Genomic DNA, 18,246 nt, shown 5'->3' with positions numbered 1-18,246 from the left:
GTAAATCCATATATAGTATATATGTGACCATCAGCAATTGGTTTGTTCGTCTGTTTGTCTGTCTGCTAGCAACATTACTCTAAAAAGGGAGTTCGATGAAATTTGCAGGTAAGGTCAGAAATGACAGAAGGATCAAGTGATTAGATTTCCGTATCATTGCGAGATAGCGGCACGGCGTCACTGTAACTATGACAACAAGTGAACACTTCGTCAGCTGCCTGCTGATGATCACACGATTGTGATCCTACAACAAATCGACCGCCGTGGACTTATCAGGACTTATCCTTATTGGAAATGATAAAAGGAACATTTGATTAAATTTTGGGGGTGTTTCAGAGTCCCATCAATTCCTGCCACCCACTACATATTTAGGTCACGTGATTCTGTATCTGTACATAACATACACATGTATAACACACCTATGCTCAGTGCAAGGTCATTTTGTTTGTGGGTACATCTATACAGGGTTATTCAAAAAGAATGAACTGATTTCATTATGCAATATTTTAATAAGGAAAAGCAATAGAAAACTTCAGCCAAGTCACAAGTATTCTACTCAAAATCAACTTTTATTTCCTTATCTTACATGTGTTCAATGTGGCCACAACCTGCAGCACAGGCAACATCAATGCGATAAGAGAATTCCTCCCAGACGCATATCACCATATCACAATCAACTGAGTTGATCGCTGTTGTTATTCGATGTCATTCCATGACCTTAAACATCAAATAAAAGCTGATTGTGAGTAGAATACTTGTGACTTGGCTGGAGTTTTCTATTGCTTTTCCTTATTAAAATAATGCGAAATGAAATCGGTTCGGTCTTTTTGAATAACCCTGTATTATGGCTACATTCTATGTTGCCGTGATTTCTGATAATCAATAACTAATAAACAAGTGAAGCATTTCTAAAAATAAAAACAATGCCATATGGGGCAAATGGACAGCCTTGGCAGAACACTGCTCTTTCTGAGTGCTTTTCTTGTTTGGTATTATACGTCCATAAAGTCGAGGTACCCACAAGAGACAAATTGAAAACAGTTGATAATACAATACCCATAACGCATCATGACTGCGTCTAAATTCAGATGATGTCATGCATAGACTGTAGTAACAGGTGGACGTAGCCACTGTGATGTCACCCTTTGGTTGGTGGACTATTGTTTGAAGCCTAAAGTTTGGAATTTGACTCACCAGCTTTGTCTGTAGAAACCAGACATGACAGGCGCCTGGTGTATCTGACAGAGAACTCAAGGACACATACCGATGTGGTAACACCCTGTCAATCACAAGAAAGCACTGTCCTAAACATTCTCTACTTTATTAAGTGACCTACTCTAAATGGGACCATAAATTTGAAAATGAACATCATGCTGGATTCAAGAACTCTTGAAACTAGTGATTTATTGAGATAACAAATCAAGTGAGAAGTGGGGTCCTGTTGTCATTGACTACTATACAAGATGACTTCTTTATGTAATCAGAGTAGTCGCCCCCTGCTGGCCATTAGAAATTAACTTCATAAAGTTATGACAGTAAAATGAATAATTTTTTACAAATTTAGAATGCTCGGGTGCTGGGTAAGGTGAGGTAAATGTAAATAAAAAGTTCTAAGGAAGTCTTTTATCCATATCAAGAAAGAACAATGTACAAATGTCTTGGTAACAATTTTCCTAAGTAGCTTATATCCAATCTGCTGGCTGGTGGTTAGATTTTAGGTCTTAGATTTTCACTCTGTATGTTTACATTATTACATTTAGTAGTTACATACGTAATGCTGGTTCTCTGGCTTCCTCTCAGTCCATAAACATGCTGAGGTTAACTGGTGTTTCTAAATGGTCTGTAGGTGTGAATGTGAGTGGAACTGTTTGTCCTTCTCTACGTTTAGCTCTGTGATAGGCTGGTGACCTGTCCAAGGTGAACCTAAATATGCAATATCTCTCCAACAGTCTTATGAACCATGTGTGTAAACCTTGATGACAGTGTATCTACTGCAGATCAGACATGCCTGGCTGACAATCCTGAAATTTAATAAGGGCATAATAGGTGCTGATATGTTTTAATGATGCATGAAAGTGTTGAAGGAGCCCTGAGCATAATGACACATCAACATCCAGTTATGAAACTCAGCTATTGTGTAAACAGCAAGTACAGCTGGACCGAATCCAGAAGTCTTGAAAATACTGGGGAAAATAGTGTGTACAAATGCTGTTTTGATTGCTTTTCATGTTTTCTGACAAGTCAGATATTTGTTAAACTCTGTCTACAAGGCCTTGTAAGTAAGCACACTGCTAGCTATGATATAATCAAAGAAATCAGAAGGTGAGCGTCAATAGTCAATATCTGTCCTGCTCTAACACAAAGGTCAACCGTGTGATGAGGGTGATGTCACTGATAATGTATGGTCTGACTGAGGTCACGCCACCATTCACACAATCAACACGTCACTTAGCCATTTATTTGTATGTGGAGTTATTGAAAACATTCAGTCACAGTAGTTTGATCCAAAGTACTAAAGTACACATTAGAACTGCACTGTGAGTAAAATGTGGGTAATAATGTGAAAATAATACAGTTTGCATATTGAGTATATTGTCTTTAATACCTTGATGCAAATGACATATCAGAAATGACATATTGTCGGTTGTTTAAAAAATAAAACCTTTTGATTCAGCATTAAAAATCACATTAACATCGCGTCTTGCTAAAAGCTAAAACATACATTCTGATTGGTTGCATAATGCACAGAAATGACAGGTTACACTTTTGTAAACTTCCAACATAGACTGCAAACACGGTGTTTATTTTATAAATCCTCTCCTCAGACAAATTTTGTAAAATAAATGAGAGGGGACAGTGTCTTTGTATTGTCGTGTGGTTCTCTGCCAGTTGTATTCATATCAGACTAGAGCAAAGGGCAGCTATTACTGGTGAAGAAAGATTTTATTGGTTCTGACCTGCCTTTTAATGCCAACAAAACTTCACTTCACCTATTTGTGTCAGAATATCCTGTAAACGCTAAGTTCATTCTAGTGTCCACTCAGGCACTGGTCTCACAAAGATGCACACTGGCTATAGCTTAGATCAAACTAATAGACTTTAGAGAAACATGTAAACTTAACTGCATAAGATTGTTTAGCCCTTGACTAAATCAGGACTAGTTTGCTATGAACTCTGGGTAAATTAAAACTTAAATTAAAAACTTGGCTTACCAACTGTACAGCTCCAGCAGAAATCTAATATCTCCCTGAGGAATTTTAAGATATTTTGCCCAGAAAATTTAGCAAATAACCTAACAATATGAAAACCATCTAATATTAAAAAAATGCAACCACCACCACTTTCCAGCTCCACAATATTATTACCAATTAACATATGATGAGCCTTCCATTTTTGTCAGTTTATGCTAGTCAGTGTTACCATGGATGCCTAGATCTTAGATCTACGTGAGTCTGGGGTCTTTTTTTTGTTAAACTGTAAAACCTGCATTAATCTCATCTAGGAGAAAAATGTATAAACAAAATTAAATGCGAAACCATGCCCAGCGAGTGTGTCCTTAGTGGAGCCTGACCACAACTGAGCCCAATGTCATTACAGATTTTAGAGAAAAATAACTGTGTTATCAATCTACCGACTGACATTCTTTTTATGCAATTATGGTCAAGTTATATAGAATATAACATAGGCTAATAATATCTGCTTATTCATATCAATCAGGCTGATCAACTTTGATGAGGCACTAGAGTTTTTTGGTGCATAAAAATGTCATATGTGTTCGCAAAATGCTCCACACTCCTGGAAAAAGTTATTATAGTGTTAATATTTTAGTTCTTAAAGAGCCAAGTAGTCATTTTAAACAGTAAAGTTTAGAACCCCTTTTTTTCTACATGTCATGTTACGTCACATGAGGGAATAGTCTCTGCCTCTGGACACTGTGTGATAGTAGGTGGTAGCCAGTCTGAGCAGCTGTCATTAATCGCTTTGCCTTTTCCCCCCCAATTGTTTTCATGTCACAATTTTTCATCATGGTACTTTACTGTATTTTTGCATGTTCCCCAAACTTCAGCTTGTCAGGACATCAAATCCACACTTTTTGTTCTTTTTCAGAAGCTGCTCTCATGCCTGGACCAGTTTTAAAGCAGATGAAGAGACAGTACTTGACTGCTGTGAATCTGATGTAAAACACGGACACAAGCAGCGCTCAGTTTAGACAGGAGATTATGTTTCCAGAGATACGATGGAGTTCAGTATGGGACGTCTAAGTTAGGACATGTGAAGTGATAGTGGGTGAGGTTCCTTCAGTTCATACAGCCACCTCTGTTTCACCGTCAGCAGCAGCTTGCGGTGCTGGGGGTTACAGATCCATCAGAAAAACAGCTTAACGAAAACACAAACTGTAAATCTGAACACAGATTTTTCAGCTATCTCCCACCTTTCTCTCACCACCATATAACTGTCTGTTTATATTAGACAGACAAAATATAACCGCCTGATCATGGCATATTAATTTCCATTATAGATCAAAGCAAACTCGATGTAAAACAATGTTAGTAAAGTTATCCAATGCTGGTGACTCACCAAGACGCCATAATATCCGACCTGCTCTGCACTGACTGTCCTCACACCACAATTTTTCACTGATGGTCCTTTATCTCTACTCATCCTTGTCTGCTCCTGGTCTCTTCTATGCCTGGCAAGCTCATAACTACAGGATTAATAGTGTGGACTCATATATATTTCTGAATATACTAACTGCTGCTGGGATCCATATTTCTTATTATCAAACCTAACGTAGCTCAGCTGCGCTCACTTTTGTAATGTCATGACCAAGTTGTGTTTTTGAAGCAGACCTAAATTATAAAAACTACTCTAAATGTTATTTTAGCGCACATATTGACATATTTTTTCATTTTTCTACACATTAATTCATAGGGGGTTCCAACCTGCAAGTTGTTCTTTAAATTCACACTGGAGGAACAGGGTGGCTGTCTGTGATTCACGATGGTCTGACCTCATGTGTACACGCTGAAATGTTCTAGGGCCAGCATTTTAACCACCTTTCTTCCAGAAGGCATACTGCTTCCATGGTATCAAGCCTCTCGTCATCTGGGTGCCTCAACACTGGTGCTTGTCAGAGTGAGCAGGGGTACTTGGTCCAAGGAGGAAGTCTGCCTGTTTCATTTGCCAGTCTCCAGTACCTCTCTTTCAGAATGAATGCTCCGGCTTTGGGTTGTCTTTGCCTGGTGAAAATACCCTTTTTATTGCCCACCACACGAGTGATCCCTGCAGACACAAGACAGATGGCTAAGAACGTTGTCATTAACATGACAGAAAAAAGGCGTTTCGTCAGTAATTATATTGATGTACAGATTTAATGAGGTATGAAGATATTCTTCTTACTGAAGTTAAGCATTTGAGTACAAGTAGTTGGGAGTGAGCAAAAACAGCTGTGGCCACACTGTTCTGATTTGTCAGTGATCTCTCTTGTTTTTTCAATGCTAAAGTGATGTCAAATACCAACTAAATCTCCCTGGGTCCAGTGTCAGTAAAAACTATGTAAACCTTTTGAAACTATCTGCATTTATGAATACATTCCTCTTAAAATCTGATTACATCTTCATCTAAGTTATAATTATGAACATAATCATCACACAGAAGAGATTTCTGTTTAAAAGGAAAATAAGTAGCAAAAATTGTCTCAGTACGCCAACAGGAGGCCAGTAAAAACAGACCAATGGCAGCCTTACTGGACGCTGCTGCAGTACCTTGTGCAGTCATGAAGTCGGCAAAGTTCCAGATGAGTTCACCAATGACATACTGCTTCCTCTTCTGGTCAAAGATGTCATGGTAGCTCCGAAGGACTGCATTCTGGTACTCCTCAGTAAACATCATGGGTGGATCCTGAGGAGTGAAAAAATATCTTATTGCTCTACAATTTCACCAGTGAAATGCTAGTCAGCAGTGGTGTTTCTGCGCCACTATGCTGAGCTTCCTCATGTACTTCAAACAGAGGCAACTGAAACAGATCATGTTGGAGTTAAACTGAAGAAATGTTGAACAGTTACTTTAACAAAATTATTGCAACACATAAAAGAGAGAAGACACTGGAGCCGATCCATAGTCAACCAATCAGTGTGTGTGTGTGCGTGTGTGCGCGTGCGTGCGTGCGTGCGTGTGTGTGTGTGTGTGTGTGTGTGACAGAGAGATTCCTCACACTGTGAAGCCCTGGCACTGCATCTGCTCCATATTCACTCTGGATGATGGGTTTCTGGTACTTTCCATACCAGTTCTCAAACTGAGCGTTGAGCTGGATAGGGATGACCTCCAAGTGACCTGGGTCATGGTACCAGGAAAAGTAGCTGTTTACACAGATCACATCCACATAGGGAGCCTAGAGACAAGACAGACAACAAAGAGAGGCAGCTGTTTCTTCAACATGTCCGTGACTTTCTTGTCGTTCAACTGGTTTGATCAGTTATTCATGATAACGGCTGCGACAATAACTTCAACTTTTTGTGGACTAACTTATTCACCGATATAAAAGTATGACACTTTTGAAGGCAAAGGTCATCTTTTACAGCTTTATCAATACAATAATATCAAAGCATGTAAAGTAGCTGTCACTGGTGTAGGAACAGTGAATTCAGAGGCGTTCACTCCTCCTCTGGTCTTTACAGAGCTGTGGCTGCTGAAGAGTCACTTCCTTTAAGCTACTAAGAACATGTTGGAAGAATGTGAAAACAATCTCTGGCATGTCAACAACTTAGTTAAACATCGGGTGAACAAGGGAATCAGAAATCAAACAGATAAAACTCTGAAGATACCTGTACAATTTGACTTGAACTTCCACACTGTTTATCTGGCACTATCTGCTTCACTGGAGGCCACTGTCTTAATGTATGAGAACATTCTGTCAAGTGACATGATCTGACTTGCAGCACTGACAGGCACAAAGATATACTTAAACTGAATGCAGATAACTTTACATCTTAGTATATCATCAGCATCTATCCTTCAGTATGTGTTTGTTGTTTCATCTCATGCACAATTTAGACAAGTCAGCAACATCAAAATGAGCGCTATAAGACATACTGTACTGTATGATACATTTGATCATCATCTACGAGAAGATAAAGTTGCAGATTCTGTAAATATTACCTATAGGTAGCTTGCACAGTGTACGAGTTGGTAACGTGTCTTTTTAAAAAACATTCTAAATACAGAGTTACTGGTCTGTTCAGTGGTGTTTTTCCGTTGTGTCTGACCACACCCAGCAGTGATGTCACTGTGTCCTGACACAACCTGGAACCTTTCACTTTAATATAGCGTTAATGTTGACGTGAAGGCTACAAACACTCACCCCTTTGTCCCTGGCATAGTTACTGTCTGTGATAAAGGTGACAGGCCTGGTAGGGTCCAGAGCTTTAGTATGCGTTATCAAAGTCCTGGAAGAAAAACAAAATGTACGTTACTAGATTGTCAGCACAGTGCCGAGTGAGATGGGTTATCCAAGTATCAGACAGATAATCACTGACAGGCTGTTACTACTGTAATGTCATTTAAAGGAATTTGCTTCAGTCTGTTAAAACTTTGGTGTGACTAAGCAGATGCTTGTGCAGTACAGTTACACTGATTCATCACAGCATTACAACCACCTTCCTAATATTGTGTGGGTGCATTTTTTGCTCCCAAAACAGCTCTGACCCATTAAGGCATAGAAGCCACAAGACCAACTGTTTTCCTGCATTGAGGACTTTTTGAGCAAGTATCTCATCAGCAGTCACTGTTTCAGTCCTTGGTGCCGAGTACTTGTGTGTAGGTAGGTTGTGTGGCGTTTCTCTTTTTTCAGGATACACCCAGCAGGAGTGGCGAGGTGCACCTGTAGCCATTCTACAATCGACAGGGAGTTTAAAAGCCAAGTCACCCTGAGCATCGTTGCCAGTGGCCGGTTCTGCCTCAGCCAAGCGTGTGGTGCTTTATGACTGTTGGATTGGCTTTGTTTATGTTTAGAAGTTCGCTTTCAGTTCATTTAATTTTGCTTTAAATTGTAAATAAATTGCCTTTTGTTACATTACAGTTTCTTTGGGGTAATCTTGCTTGTTTGTGTAGTGGTAAATACTTGAAGACTGGATATACACTAAATACAGAACGCATTTTTACTTATTTCACACATTTTTGTTTCCTACATAATTCCAAATGTGTTCATTCATAGTTTTGATGCCTTCAGTGAGAATCTACAATATAAACAGTCATGAAAATAAAGAAAAACCATTAAATGACAAGGTGTGTCCAAACTTTTGACTGGTAGTGTATTCGGTGGTTCACATCTAAGAAGAAAATCTCTAGTACTCACTTGAAATAAAGTGCAGCAGGTTGCATCTCTGCAGCGGGCTCATTGGCTACTGACCACATGACCACAGAGGGATGGTTCTTGTCCCGACGTACAAGCTCGTCCATGACATCCAGGTGGTGGGCCAGAGAGGCGTTTCCAAAACTGCGACTACATCAGCGAGGCACAAGACACATCTCACACTGAGCTGGCAAACTAACAAACCAAATCCATCCATTAGTTCTAGTTACTCACCAGCTCACAAGACAAAACTGACACACTCCCTTCACAACTGTTTTGCTTATCAGAAACATTCAGTGTGTCCTTTAGTACTCCACAAAAGGAAATATTTAATTTATCTACATCCTTTGATTTCCTGCCTTAAAGGGTTGGTTTACGTTTTGATTTGCTCATAAATAAGCTGAAATGTTGTTGTAATAACTCATTTAGTCTATACTAATGTCGCTTTGCCGGCCCATTCTGTAGTACATCGTGGTCTGGCTGCACCACACTATCATTATGCTATAGTGGGAAGAGAGGCTCTGCATTGTTTGTATTTACTTTAATCCAATCACAGCCATCATGAGCGAGGCTGAGCCCAGGATGCAGCTTGGTGTTCCCTCAAAATAGTGACGAGTCAAATAGTTTAGATGGAACACTTGCATATGAGCACCGTGATTAAAATAGATGATCCCATAAAAATGTTATATGTTGTTCAGGTTATAATGCAATAAAAAGCTCAGCTGAAGCTAACCTGAGCCTTCAGCAACCTGAGAACTGAGGAGTGTGTGTTCCGTATAGATAAACAGTTGTAAGATGTGAACCTGTTCAGCTCTTTAAAACTGGCCCCAGAGTCAAACCAGCAGATAATGAGAGGCTTTACTTTTATGGTACAGCAGGATTATGAGTAAAATGCTAATGTCAGAATGTTAACATGGTAAGAACTGCACTACTATGACTGCATTCCAAATCACATACTTTTTCTTTTCACTTTAAGAAGGCAATACAGCAGCTCTCACAAAGTGTGTATTGTTTCATGCAGTATGCATACAATTGGGATACACTACTTTATCATAATACTGTGCCTTAAACTTTGACCGTCGCAGTCTCTCGTGCAAATTTAGCCATCATCCGTCTGTGCATTCCCAGCAGCTTAAGCTTGTTTATACTGATGCGACACCCTGCCAAAAAATGTGACATAACTGCAGAGTACTGTAGGTCAGGTTGACCAGAAGAGCATGCTGGCATGCACACTGCAAAAATTCTGACCAGATGTAGTAGGACATCCTGGTATTTCTGGCGTACTCCAGCTGGCTTCCTATGTATTGAGACATACTGAAGCTTTTTTCTGGCATGCTATATAGTATTGTAGTACGGGTATTGGAACACATCGTAACATGCTGATGCTTAGCATGTACACTGTCATGCATAGAGCCACACTGCTGGATAAAACTTTAGCAAACATCTTAAAATATTTGGCCTACAGATGCACAATGATCAGATATTAATGTTTACCTCTTTTCTTACTCTTCTTTTAAAGTACCACTTTATTATTTCTTTACTAGATTAAATTCTGTTAACTTTGGGTGGAAAGTATTTTGTTGATCTTAACTCAACTTAAAAAAAATCCGTTAACAGCAAATTCTACACATACATGTTCAATAACCTGTTGAGAATATGTATTTATTAATGTGGTGTATTTACCTGCCTTTTTTTCAACATCAAGATCTCCTTTAACTCAATGTTCACTGTCTGCTAGGGCTGCAGCTATCGATTATTTAGTAATCGAGTATTCCATTGATTATTCTGACGGTTTATTGAGTAATCAGATTGTCGGATACCGGTATGTATTTAGTTGGTGATGCAGAAATCACATAAATGTGTTTTTATGTTTGGCCCATTTAAACTGCTGGTACTGCAGCTGATAGAACAAGAATTAGAAAACTGATTAGTTTATTAGTAGGTATTACAGAGAATATTCCATTAGTAACATTAGTTTCTCTTTGATTTGAACACAAATTAAAGTGATTTCCTTCATTATAAGACAGTGTCAGATCTACATGCACTTCAATACAATAGCATGTTTAAATATATGGAGTTTGATAGTTTTATTGTGCAGCTGTCTGTTATCAATAATCAGCTGCATTGATGGGTAAAATATATACATTAACACACGTTTAACAGTTTTCTACCAGCATTCCTGTCTTACATAATTTCCAGTCACAGCGCTTGTTCTCCATTAAAACAACCTGTGGACTGAAGCAGCTGAACACAATCGGTTCATTTTGTGTGGAAAACTAGTCAAATGAGTGTGAAAGGCTCCTGTTTGTGTGGACGAGTTTGAAGCAGAAAGTCTGAGTTAACAAAGAAAGCTGATAACCACCTTCATACCTGTTATGCCTGGGTTCAGGCATATGGGTTCTGTAAAGCATCTTGAGACAATTTGACCTGTAACTTGCGCTATATAAATAAAATTGGCTTGAATTGAATCAAATCTGAGGTTCTAGTTTTTGTCGAGCTGACTCACATGAAAGTCTGACTATGTTCAACTGCCTTTGAGTTCAGCCTCTGTTCTGTTAAATGCCGTAAACACTAGAGAAGCTGCGCCGGTTTAAACAGGAAAGTCCTATCAAATTTAAAATCCCCTTATAATTTATTGACTAAAGGTCCAGGTCCAGACTCGGACCGCAGTCCGCCAGTTAATGATCTGGGGGTCTAGTATGTAGTGGATTAAATAAAGTCTCGATTCAGAGAATTTTGCCTCGAGGAATTTCAGTAATCAAATTACTTGAATAACTCGAGGAATCGTTTCAGTCCTGCATTCTGCTAGTCCATTCTTCTACTCAGCCAGGATGTTTCAACATATTCTACCTTAGATAGCATTAATTTCAGTCAGGTTTTCAGTATCACTGTCAAAAAAACTTCAAATGTAAGTCTGTCCTTTGTATTCCTACACAGTTACAATTGTTACAGATGTTTACACTCTTGACAAACCCTGAACCCTCAAACACACTCAAAGGTCACAGAGATGTGTGCGGTGACACTTACATGTCTTTGATGCCCACCCCCGGACACTCATCTATCACCACGATGCCATGGCGGTCACACATCTGCAGTATCTCCTCAGCATAGGGGTAATGGCTGGTACGGAATGAGTTGGCCCCCAACCACTTCATTAAGTTAAAGTCCTTCACAATTAGAGGCCAGTCCAGGCCTTTACCTCGAATCTACAAAAGAGTGACATGATACCAAAAAATGGGGATTAGGTTTCTGAATGAGATCTTTTTTTGGCTTCATATTTTCATCCACATTTCAGGTTTATTTATTAGAAACTGTCCTTAATGTGAGTAAATATTACATCAGACATGGTGTCACAAAGCTCAATTAGGCTGAGTCTTCTGTAAAGCTTTTACTTCCCTCTAGTGGTACTCACATCAGAGTCCTCATGTTTATTGACCCCATGGAAATAGAAAGGCTTGTTGTTGATGAGGAACTGGGTGTTGGTAACTTTGACTGTGCGGATTCCCACTGGTAGAGCATATACATCCTCATATGTTGATCTCTCATCAGCTGCCATGAGGTGAACCTAGATGTTAAAGCATAAATGGTAGAAAGGGTTTTCGTTGCATCTCTTTCAACAGACATTGTGAGATTGTGCTGGATACGCAACAACTACAGCTGCCTAGAACAACAAAACAAACTCCAAGTCATGCAGACGAGGGAAAATCAGAGCAAAAAAACCCTGCAATTTTTCATAGCAGTGACCAACAGTACTCTGATTCATCATGGCTCATGGAATATCAACATATTTAAGTTTAATGTGACACGTTCCTGGAGCAGATGACTGCTCAAAAAGTACAGTCTCACAGAGAATTACTTCACTGAACATTCAGAGCACTGTCAAAGTGGAGACCAGGACCTCAACTTCAGACTGCATGTAGTTGAAATTTAGGGAAGAAAAAGTAAAAAACAAGTTCCATTTGTCAGCTGAGTGTTGAAGAGACCAGGCCCCGGTAAAGTAAGTTGAAATAACTTTGAATTACAACCCAATAATAACAGTGGCATTAACCTTACATTTTTATTCACCTGTACATACAATTCAAACCTAAGTTTGAACACGAGGTGGAGGATGTAGCCCCGTGATCCTCCCAGAAGTAAATATGTAGTTGGGTTCATGTTGTCTCACCTCCATTGAGTAAAGATAGCCAGGATTCTCGTGCATCAAGTATGGCCACCACAGCTTGACATCAACCACTTTGAGCACTCCAGAAGCCTCGTTGGAGGAGGCCACACAATGGCCATCCTTGTCCATCAAAGTAACTTTCAGGGTGGCTGTTGCAGCACCTTTGACTGACACTTGGTATCTAACAAAGCCTATAACGAGGAAACAGTAATGTCTAATAAATGGACAGAAATCATAAGTTATGAGTTAGATGTGATATAGATCATTAACGCACTCTATGATATCTATATATACACCACTGGTTTATACGTACAGATGCTTTGGTGACAGTAAATTAGTGATTTATTGTATTCCTGTCCTTTTTTTTCTTACCTGTGTTGTCCAAGAAATCAGTCACCACTGTGATGTCATCCACATACACCTTAGGAGTAGTATATAGCAGTACAGGACGATGTATCCCAGCATAGTTGAAGAAGTCAAAATAGATATTTTGCACAAAATACCCATCAGGATACCTGTAGAACAATTATAGTCTCCTCATTATAAAAATACTCTCATGTATCAGTGTGGCAGAAATAACTGAAGAGCATCCTCAAGTGAAAGTAAATAAAGGATTTGCAAATATCACATAGTTTTAGGTGTAAGTGATGAAAGGAGCTGAAATGTCATTTGAAGTGTCACTGCTGATAGCAGCTGAAGCATCACATGCATTTAAAGCTTAATCGTGAGCAGAGCTAAAGTGTCAGTTCACGTGAAATTCATTCAGAAAGTTTTCAGACCCTTTCAAGATTTCTACATTTTGTTATGTTTCAAACTCATATTAGGACTGACTGAATGAATTCTCTCTCAGATCATACGAAGCAAAATCATGTGGTCTGATGAAGTAAAGATTTTACTATTTGGCCAAGAAAGCAGGCACTGAACATCACCTCATTAATACCATCCCTAAAGTCAAACATGGTGGTGGCAACATCAAGTTGTGGAGGTGTTTGTCTGGAACAGGAATCGGCAGGCCAGTCAGTATAGAGAGACGGATGGATGCGGAAAAAGAGCAATCCTAAGTGGAAATCATTTCCAGAGTTCTCAGGATCTCAGGCTGAAGTTTACATTTTAACAAGATAGAGACCTGAAGCATACAGCCAAGAAAACAGAGGAGATGCTTCAGAAAAACTGAAACAAATGGCTGTGCACTGACACTCCCCATCCAACCTGCCTGAGACTGAAAGATTCTATGAAGAACAATGGAAGAAAATCCCAAAAGAAAGTTGTGTCAAGCTGGTAGGATCGTTTCTGTTATGATCCTGCTCCAGCCCCTGCCCTTCTTTCCCCTTCTTCCACTTTTTCCTCCTTACTCCCTTGGGTCCTGATTTGTTTCTGCTTTGACCTGTCTCTCTTTGGCTCCCTCTGTCTGTCTGTCACCTCTCCCTCATGTCTCTCTCTCTCCCTGTCTCTCTCCTTCCTGCTCTCCCTGTTTCACCTGCCTGCATTCTGCTACCTGCTGATTACTGCAATGAGTGTCATCTGCAGTAATCAGCTCATTCAGGACACCTGTTCACAATCACCTCTTGCAGTATAAAGCTCAGCTCATTCAGTTACACCTTGTTGGATCATAAAGACTCACTGCTCTCTCACTCTTGGACTCAGTTTTTCCCCCTGGATTTTCCCCACCTGGACTCTGTTCTTGTCAGGATTTCCACCTGCCCTGTTTCCAGTCTCCAGTCTGCCATAGCCCCACCTGGACTCTTGTCACCCTCATTCCAGGATAACTGCCGATCCCCCTCTGTTTTCAGCTCTCTGTCTGCCTGTCTTGTTTCTCCGCCAACTTCCAGATTCCCCGTGTCTGCCTACCTTGCCCCATCAGTCCTGTCCCACACTGGTTTTGTAAGTACTTTGTTTGTTGCATAGTTTAGTTTATCCCAGTTTTGTTTTGTAGTTTCGCAGTGGGTTTTTGTAGGTTTTGTAATATAGCTTATTCTAGAAATAGATTTGGTTTAGTTTCTCGTAGTTGTTTTCTCTTTCCTGTATTGGTTTAGTTTTTTGTTTGGGCTAAATAAAGACCTGTTTCTGTTGCCACCTGTCTGCCATATCTGTGCCTGCGCCTGGGTTCTCAAACCACCCCATAACAATTTCCAAGAAAGCCTGAGGCTGTCATCGCTGCCATAGATGCATGGACGTGAATACTTAAGTAGAGGAGCTATTGCAGTTTTTATTTATCATGAATTTACAGCATAGTCCAAAAAATGTTTTAACTGTGGTTTTGTGGAGTACTATGTGTAGACTGATGACAAATTAATTGAATTCAAGATTGGTCTGAAACATAAACTTTTACAAAAATGTTAAACTGACAGTGAGTCAAGTCCCTAACATGTGATGCTTCTGTGTGATGCTGATTTGTGAAAGCATAGTGAGTTTTTTTTCACCATTTCTTGACAGATAATTACTCTGCCAAGGAACATGGTGGAGTGAGTAATTAAGTAATTAATTATGTAATTAATTAATAACGCCTGTGCTCAGCGCAAGGTCATTTTGTTTGTGGGTACAGCTATGGGTCATTCCATATGAAATCAACAGATTTTAAGAAAATTTCCCACCTGACCCGCTTACATTTTTATAAATTTTTACATACTTATAGAACATTATATATGATGGAAAAAAATGATGATATATGTAATGACCCCTATATTAAATGTCCACATTTTATGTTGCTGTGATTTCTGATCATCAATGACTAATAAACAAATGCTGCATTTCTAAAAAAAAAAACAAAAAAAAAAAACACATTTTTGACAATGCCATACGGTGGAATGAACAGCCTTGGCGGAGTACTGCTCTCTGAGTGCTTTTCTACTTGACAAAGCAATTCAATATTTAATTTGCAGATTACCCAATAATGAAAGTTATCGTTTGTTCCAGCTCCATACTACTGTTACCTCTGCAAACATCTGACTAAAGCTAAGCTTACCAATAATTCAGTGTTGAAATTCAAACTAAAGAGAATGCCGTTACTTGATGGGGTCGTTCATGTGCTGGATGGTTCCTGGAGGAAGAGTCTCCAGAGTCAGTGTGTTGTTGACAGCGATGGTGATCCTGCATGGGCGAGTCGGGTCCTTCCGCATTAAACTGCCTATCTCCGCCTCAAAAGGAAGATGGCCACCTGCATGCTCTGTCACTTTCTCCCCATTTACCCACTGCAAAGGTTAAACACAGTGAGCTCTTTATTACAGGACATGGATACAAAAGGATGAGCAGCAAGTCTCAGAATAGCAACATGTGATGCCGACGACTCTGTTCTCCCTTTATCTGATTGTATGGGTCAGAAAAATGGGAACATACATGTTATACTCACCACAACTGAATTATAGTGAGCACTTCCCACTCGGAGAACCACTCTGGTTCCCTCATCTGTGATCCAGCGGGCAGGCACCACCACCTCTCGCTCATACCACACCCAGCCAATAAAATCTCTCAGTGTGCTGTCCTGTGTGATGTCGTTGTAGCTGGCTGGAACTGGCATGTCAATCACTGGACCAGTCTGAGGAACATAAAACGTCAATGAGAAGAAGGTACTGTTATATCTATAGGGCAACTTTTGGAATTGCTACTGATAATACTGACACTGATAATAATCCTTAACTGTGAACATGCACTACTCTTCAAAAGTTTGGGGTCACCCAGATAAGACAATTTCATGTTTTCCATGAAAACTCACACTTTTATTCATGTGCTAACATAATTGCACAAGGGTTTTCTAATCATCAGTTAGTCTTTCAACACCATCAGCTAACACAATGTAGCATTAGAACACAGGAGTGATGGTTGCTGGAAATGTTCCTCTGTACTTCTATGTAGATATTCCATTCAAAATCATCAATTTTCAGCTAGAATAGTTATTTACCACATTAACAATGTCTAGACTGTATTTATGATTAATTTAATGTTGTCTTCATTGAAAAAAAAAATGCTTTTCTTTCAAAAATAAGGACATTTCTAAGTGACCCCAAACCTTAGAACAGTAGTATAATTAGCTGTATTTCACTTGATCTGTTCTAAATTATTCTGCTCCGGAGGTAATCCTAAGAGTGTCAGTAGAAAGCAATTGAACTTCTCTTTTTGGTCCTTGCACCACCACTCATGCAGAAGGCAAAGCATTTTCAACCAAAAAAGAGAAGTTCAGTTGTCATCTACTGAACCTTTTAGGTTTGCCAGGGCCTGAATGACTGAGATTCTATGCAGACATACTGTGCTGCCCTTTGCAACCAGTAACCTTTGAATGGTGCAGGAGTTTGACGGGATGTCAATAGTTGGAACTCAATAAGTGTCTTTGATCAGAGGTAAAAAGGTCTGGCAAGCACAAATTTTCTATAAGATAACATTTCTATTGTGTCTCTTTTTTTGTTTGTCTTCTTTTGGAACATTGAATATGATGATCTCTAAATGCATCTAAACCTCTTACACGATTTGACAAGAATCTATAAGTGTCATTTTAAGGGATAATAGACCAAAAGGTTTAGGAACCACTGTCCAATAATGGGATGATTATGTGCGACTAGGATTCTGTTACGAACGTGTAATAAGCAGTACGTTTCTTTAAATGTGTATACATGCTAAGGCACAATTTACTATGACATGTTTTCTGCCTATATATTCGCTGCATGATGTTTATGGGTCTTTTTTTAAATTTACATTTAAACAAAATGACCTGCTGTATTTGGTCAGAACTGCTGCTTGCTACAGTCCTGCTCACCTCTGCCAGGCGACTTTTGTACCAAGCTCTCTCGAAGCCTTGGTTCCTGTTTGGGGACTTGTCAGCCCTGAACACCCACAGCCCACTCAGCTCCTTCAGCTCTCTGGAGGAGGACTCCCGGGGGAACAGCATGCCGGTGTCCAGCAGGAGCACCGCGTCCAGCACGGCAAACAGCCACAAAAGTCGGAGCATTCTGTGTTTTTCAGGTATAAACAACCTGAGCCGCTCCTCTACTCCCAGATAGGGACGGCACTCCGCGGTTCTGGTTGCTAGTTCAGTCACGTGGGTTATCCTGTGGTCACGTGACCGCACAGCTTCTCGCGTGGTTTTCGGCAACTGTCGGACATAGTTTGACATAAAGGCGGTAGAGAAAGAGGGAGTAATATTTTCCAGTTTCCACCGGCTGTCAGTCTGTACATGGTTTTCAGAGAGACACACATCCTGTTACATTTAAATTCTGTTCAATAAAAGGACTCATATATCCAACGTATGGTTTGTATACAGTCTCCAGCCATTTTTGTCATGACAGGGTGCTCTTAAATGCTACAGGCGGTCTGTGGTCTGTGTTCATGGTTCAGACGTACTTTATATGAATTCATAAGTAAATCACCACTTTATCAGCTTGTATGAACCAGCTGAGCAGGGCTTCCCCTCTTAAACTACATAAATAAACTGAAAACTTATAATAATAAATATCAAATTATAAATAACCAAATAGATCACAATACCTGATCTGTCAGATATTTTGATTGTCATGACTGAACATATATATATATATATATATATATATATATATATATATATATATATATATATATATATATAGTACAAACTGTATAATTAAGTGGGTTAGGGTTTTTTATAAAAGCAAGGGCAATTTAACTAAATTTGTATGAAGAATCTGTCTGCTGACTGTCCAGCTCTCAAAATGCAGATGACAGAAGTACTTTCAAATGTGAGAAACAAATGACTAACCTGTAAAAAGACTCT

The 18,246-nt window shown here is 39.5% G+C and overlaps 1 protein-coding gene across 1 annotated transcript; it reads right to left on the bottom strand.

Annotated features, from left to right (window-relative positions):
* Positions 1-2,583: 2,583 nt before the first annotated feature.
* Positions 2,584-17,628, bottom strand: gusb (glucuronidase, beta). The gene is made up of 12 exons (XM_023276504.3): positions 17,257-17,628; positions 15,859-16,044; positions 15,519-15,700; positions 12,885-13,027; positions 12,516-12,703; positions 11,763-11,915; positions 11,378-11,556; positions 8,354-8,500; positions 7,361-7,445; positions 6,215-6,391; positions 5,766-5,901; positions 2,584-5,283 (listed from the first exon to the last, which is right to left on the bottom strand). Exons 1-12 carry the CDS (start codon positions 17,611-17,613, stop codon positions 5,132-5,134), a joined length of 2,085 nt encoding a protein of 694 aa, XP_023132272.2. The 5' UTR covers positions 17,614-17,628; the 3' UTR covers positions 2,584-5,131.
* Positions 17,629-18,246: the final 618 nt, after the last annotated feature.

This window comes from Amphiprion ocellaris, chromosome 14 (assembly GCF_022539595.1).
Source record: "Amphiprion ocellaris isolate individual 3 ecotype Okinawa chromosome 14, ASM2253959v1, whole genome shotgun sequence".
In the NCBI taxonomy this organism is placed as follows: Eukaryota; Metazoa; Chordata; class Actinopteri; family Pomacentridae; genus Amphiprion; species Amphiprion ocellaris.
The sequence above is the reverse complement of the archived record's forward strand: the minus strand, read 5'-3'. Positions and strand labels throughout refer to the sequence as shown.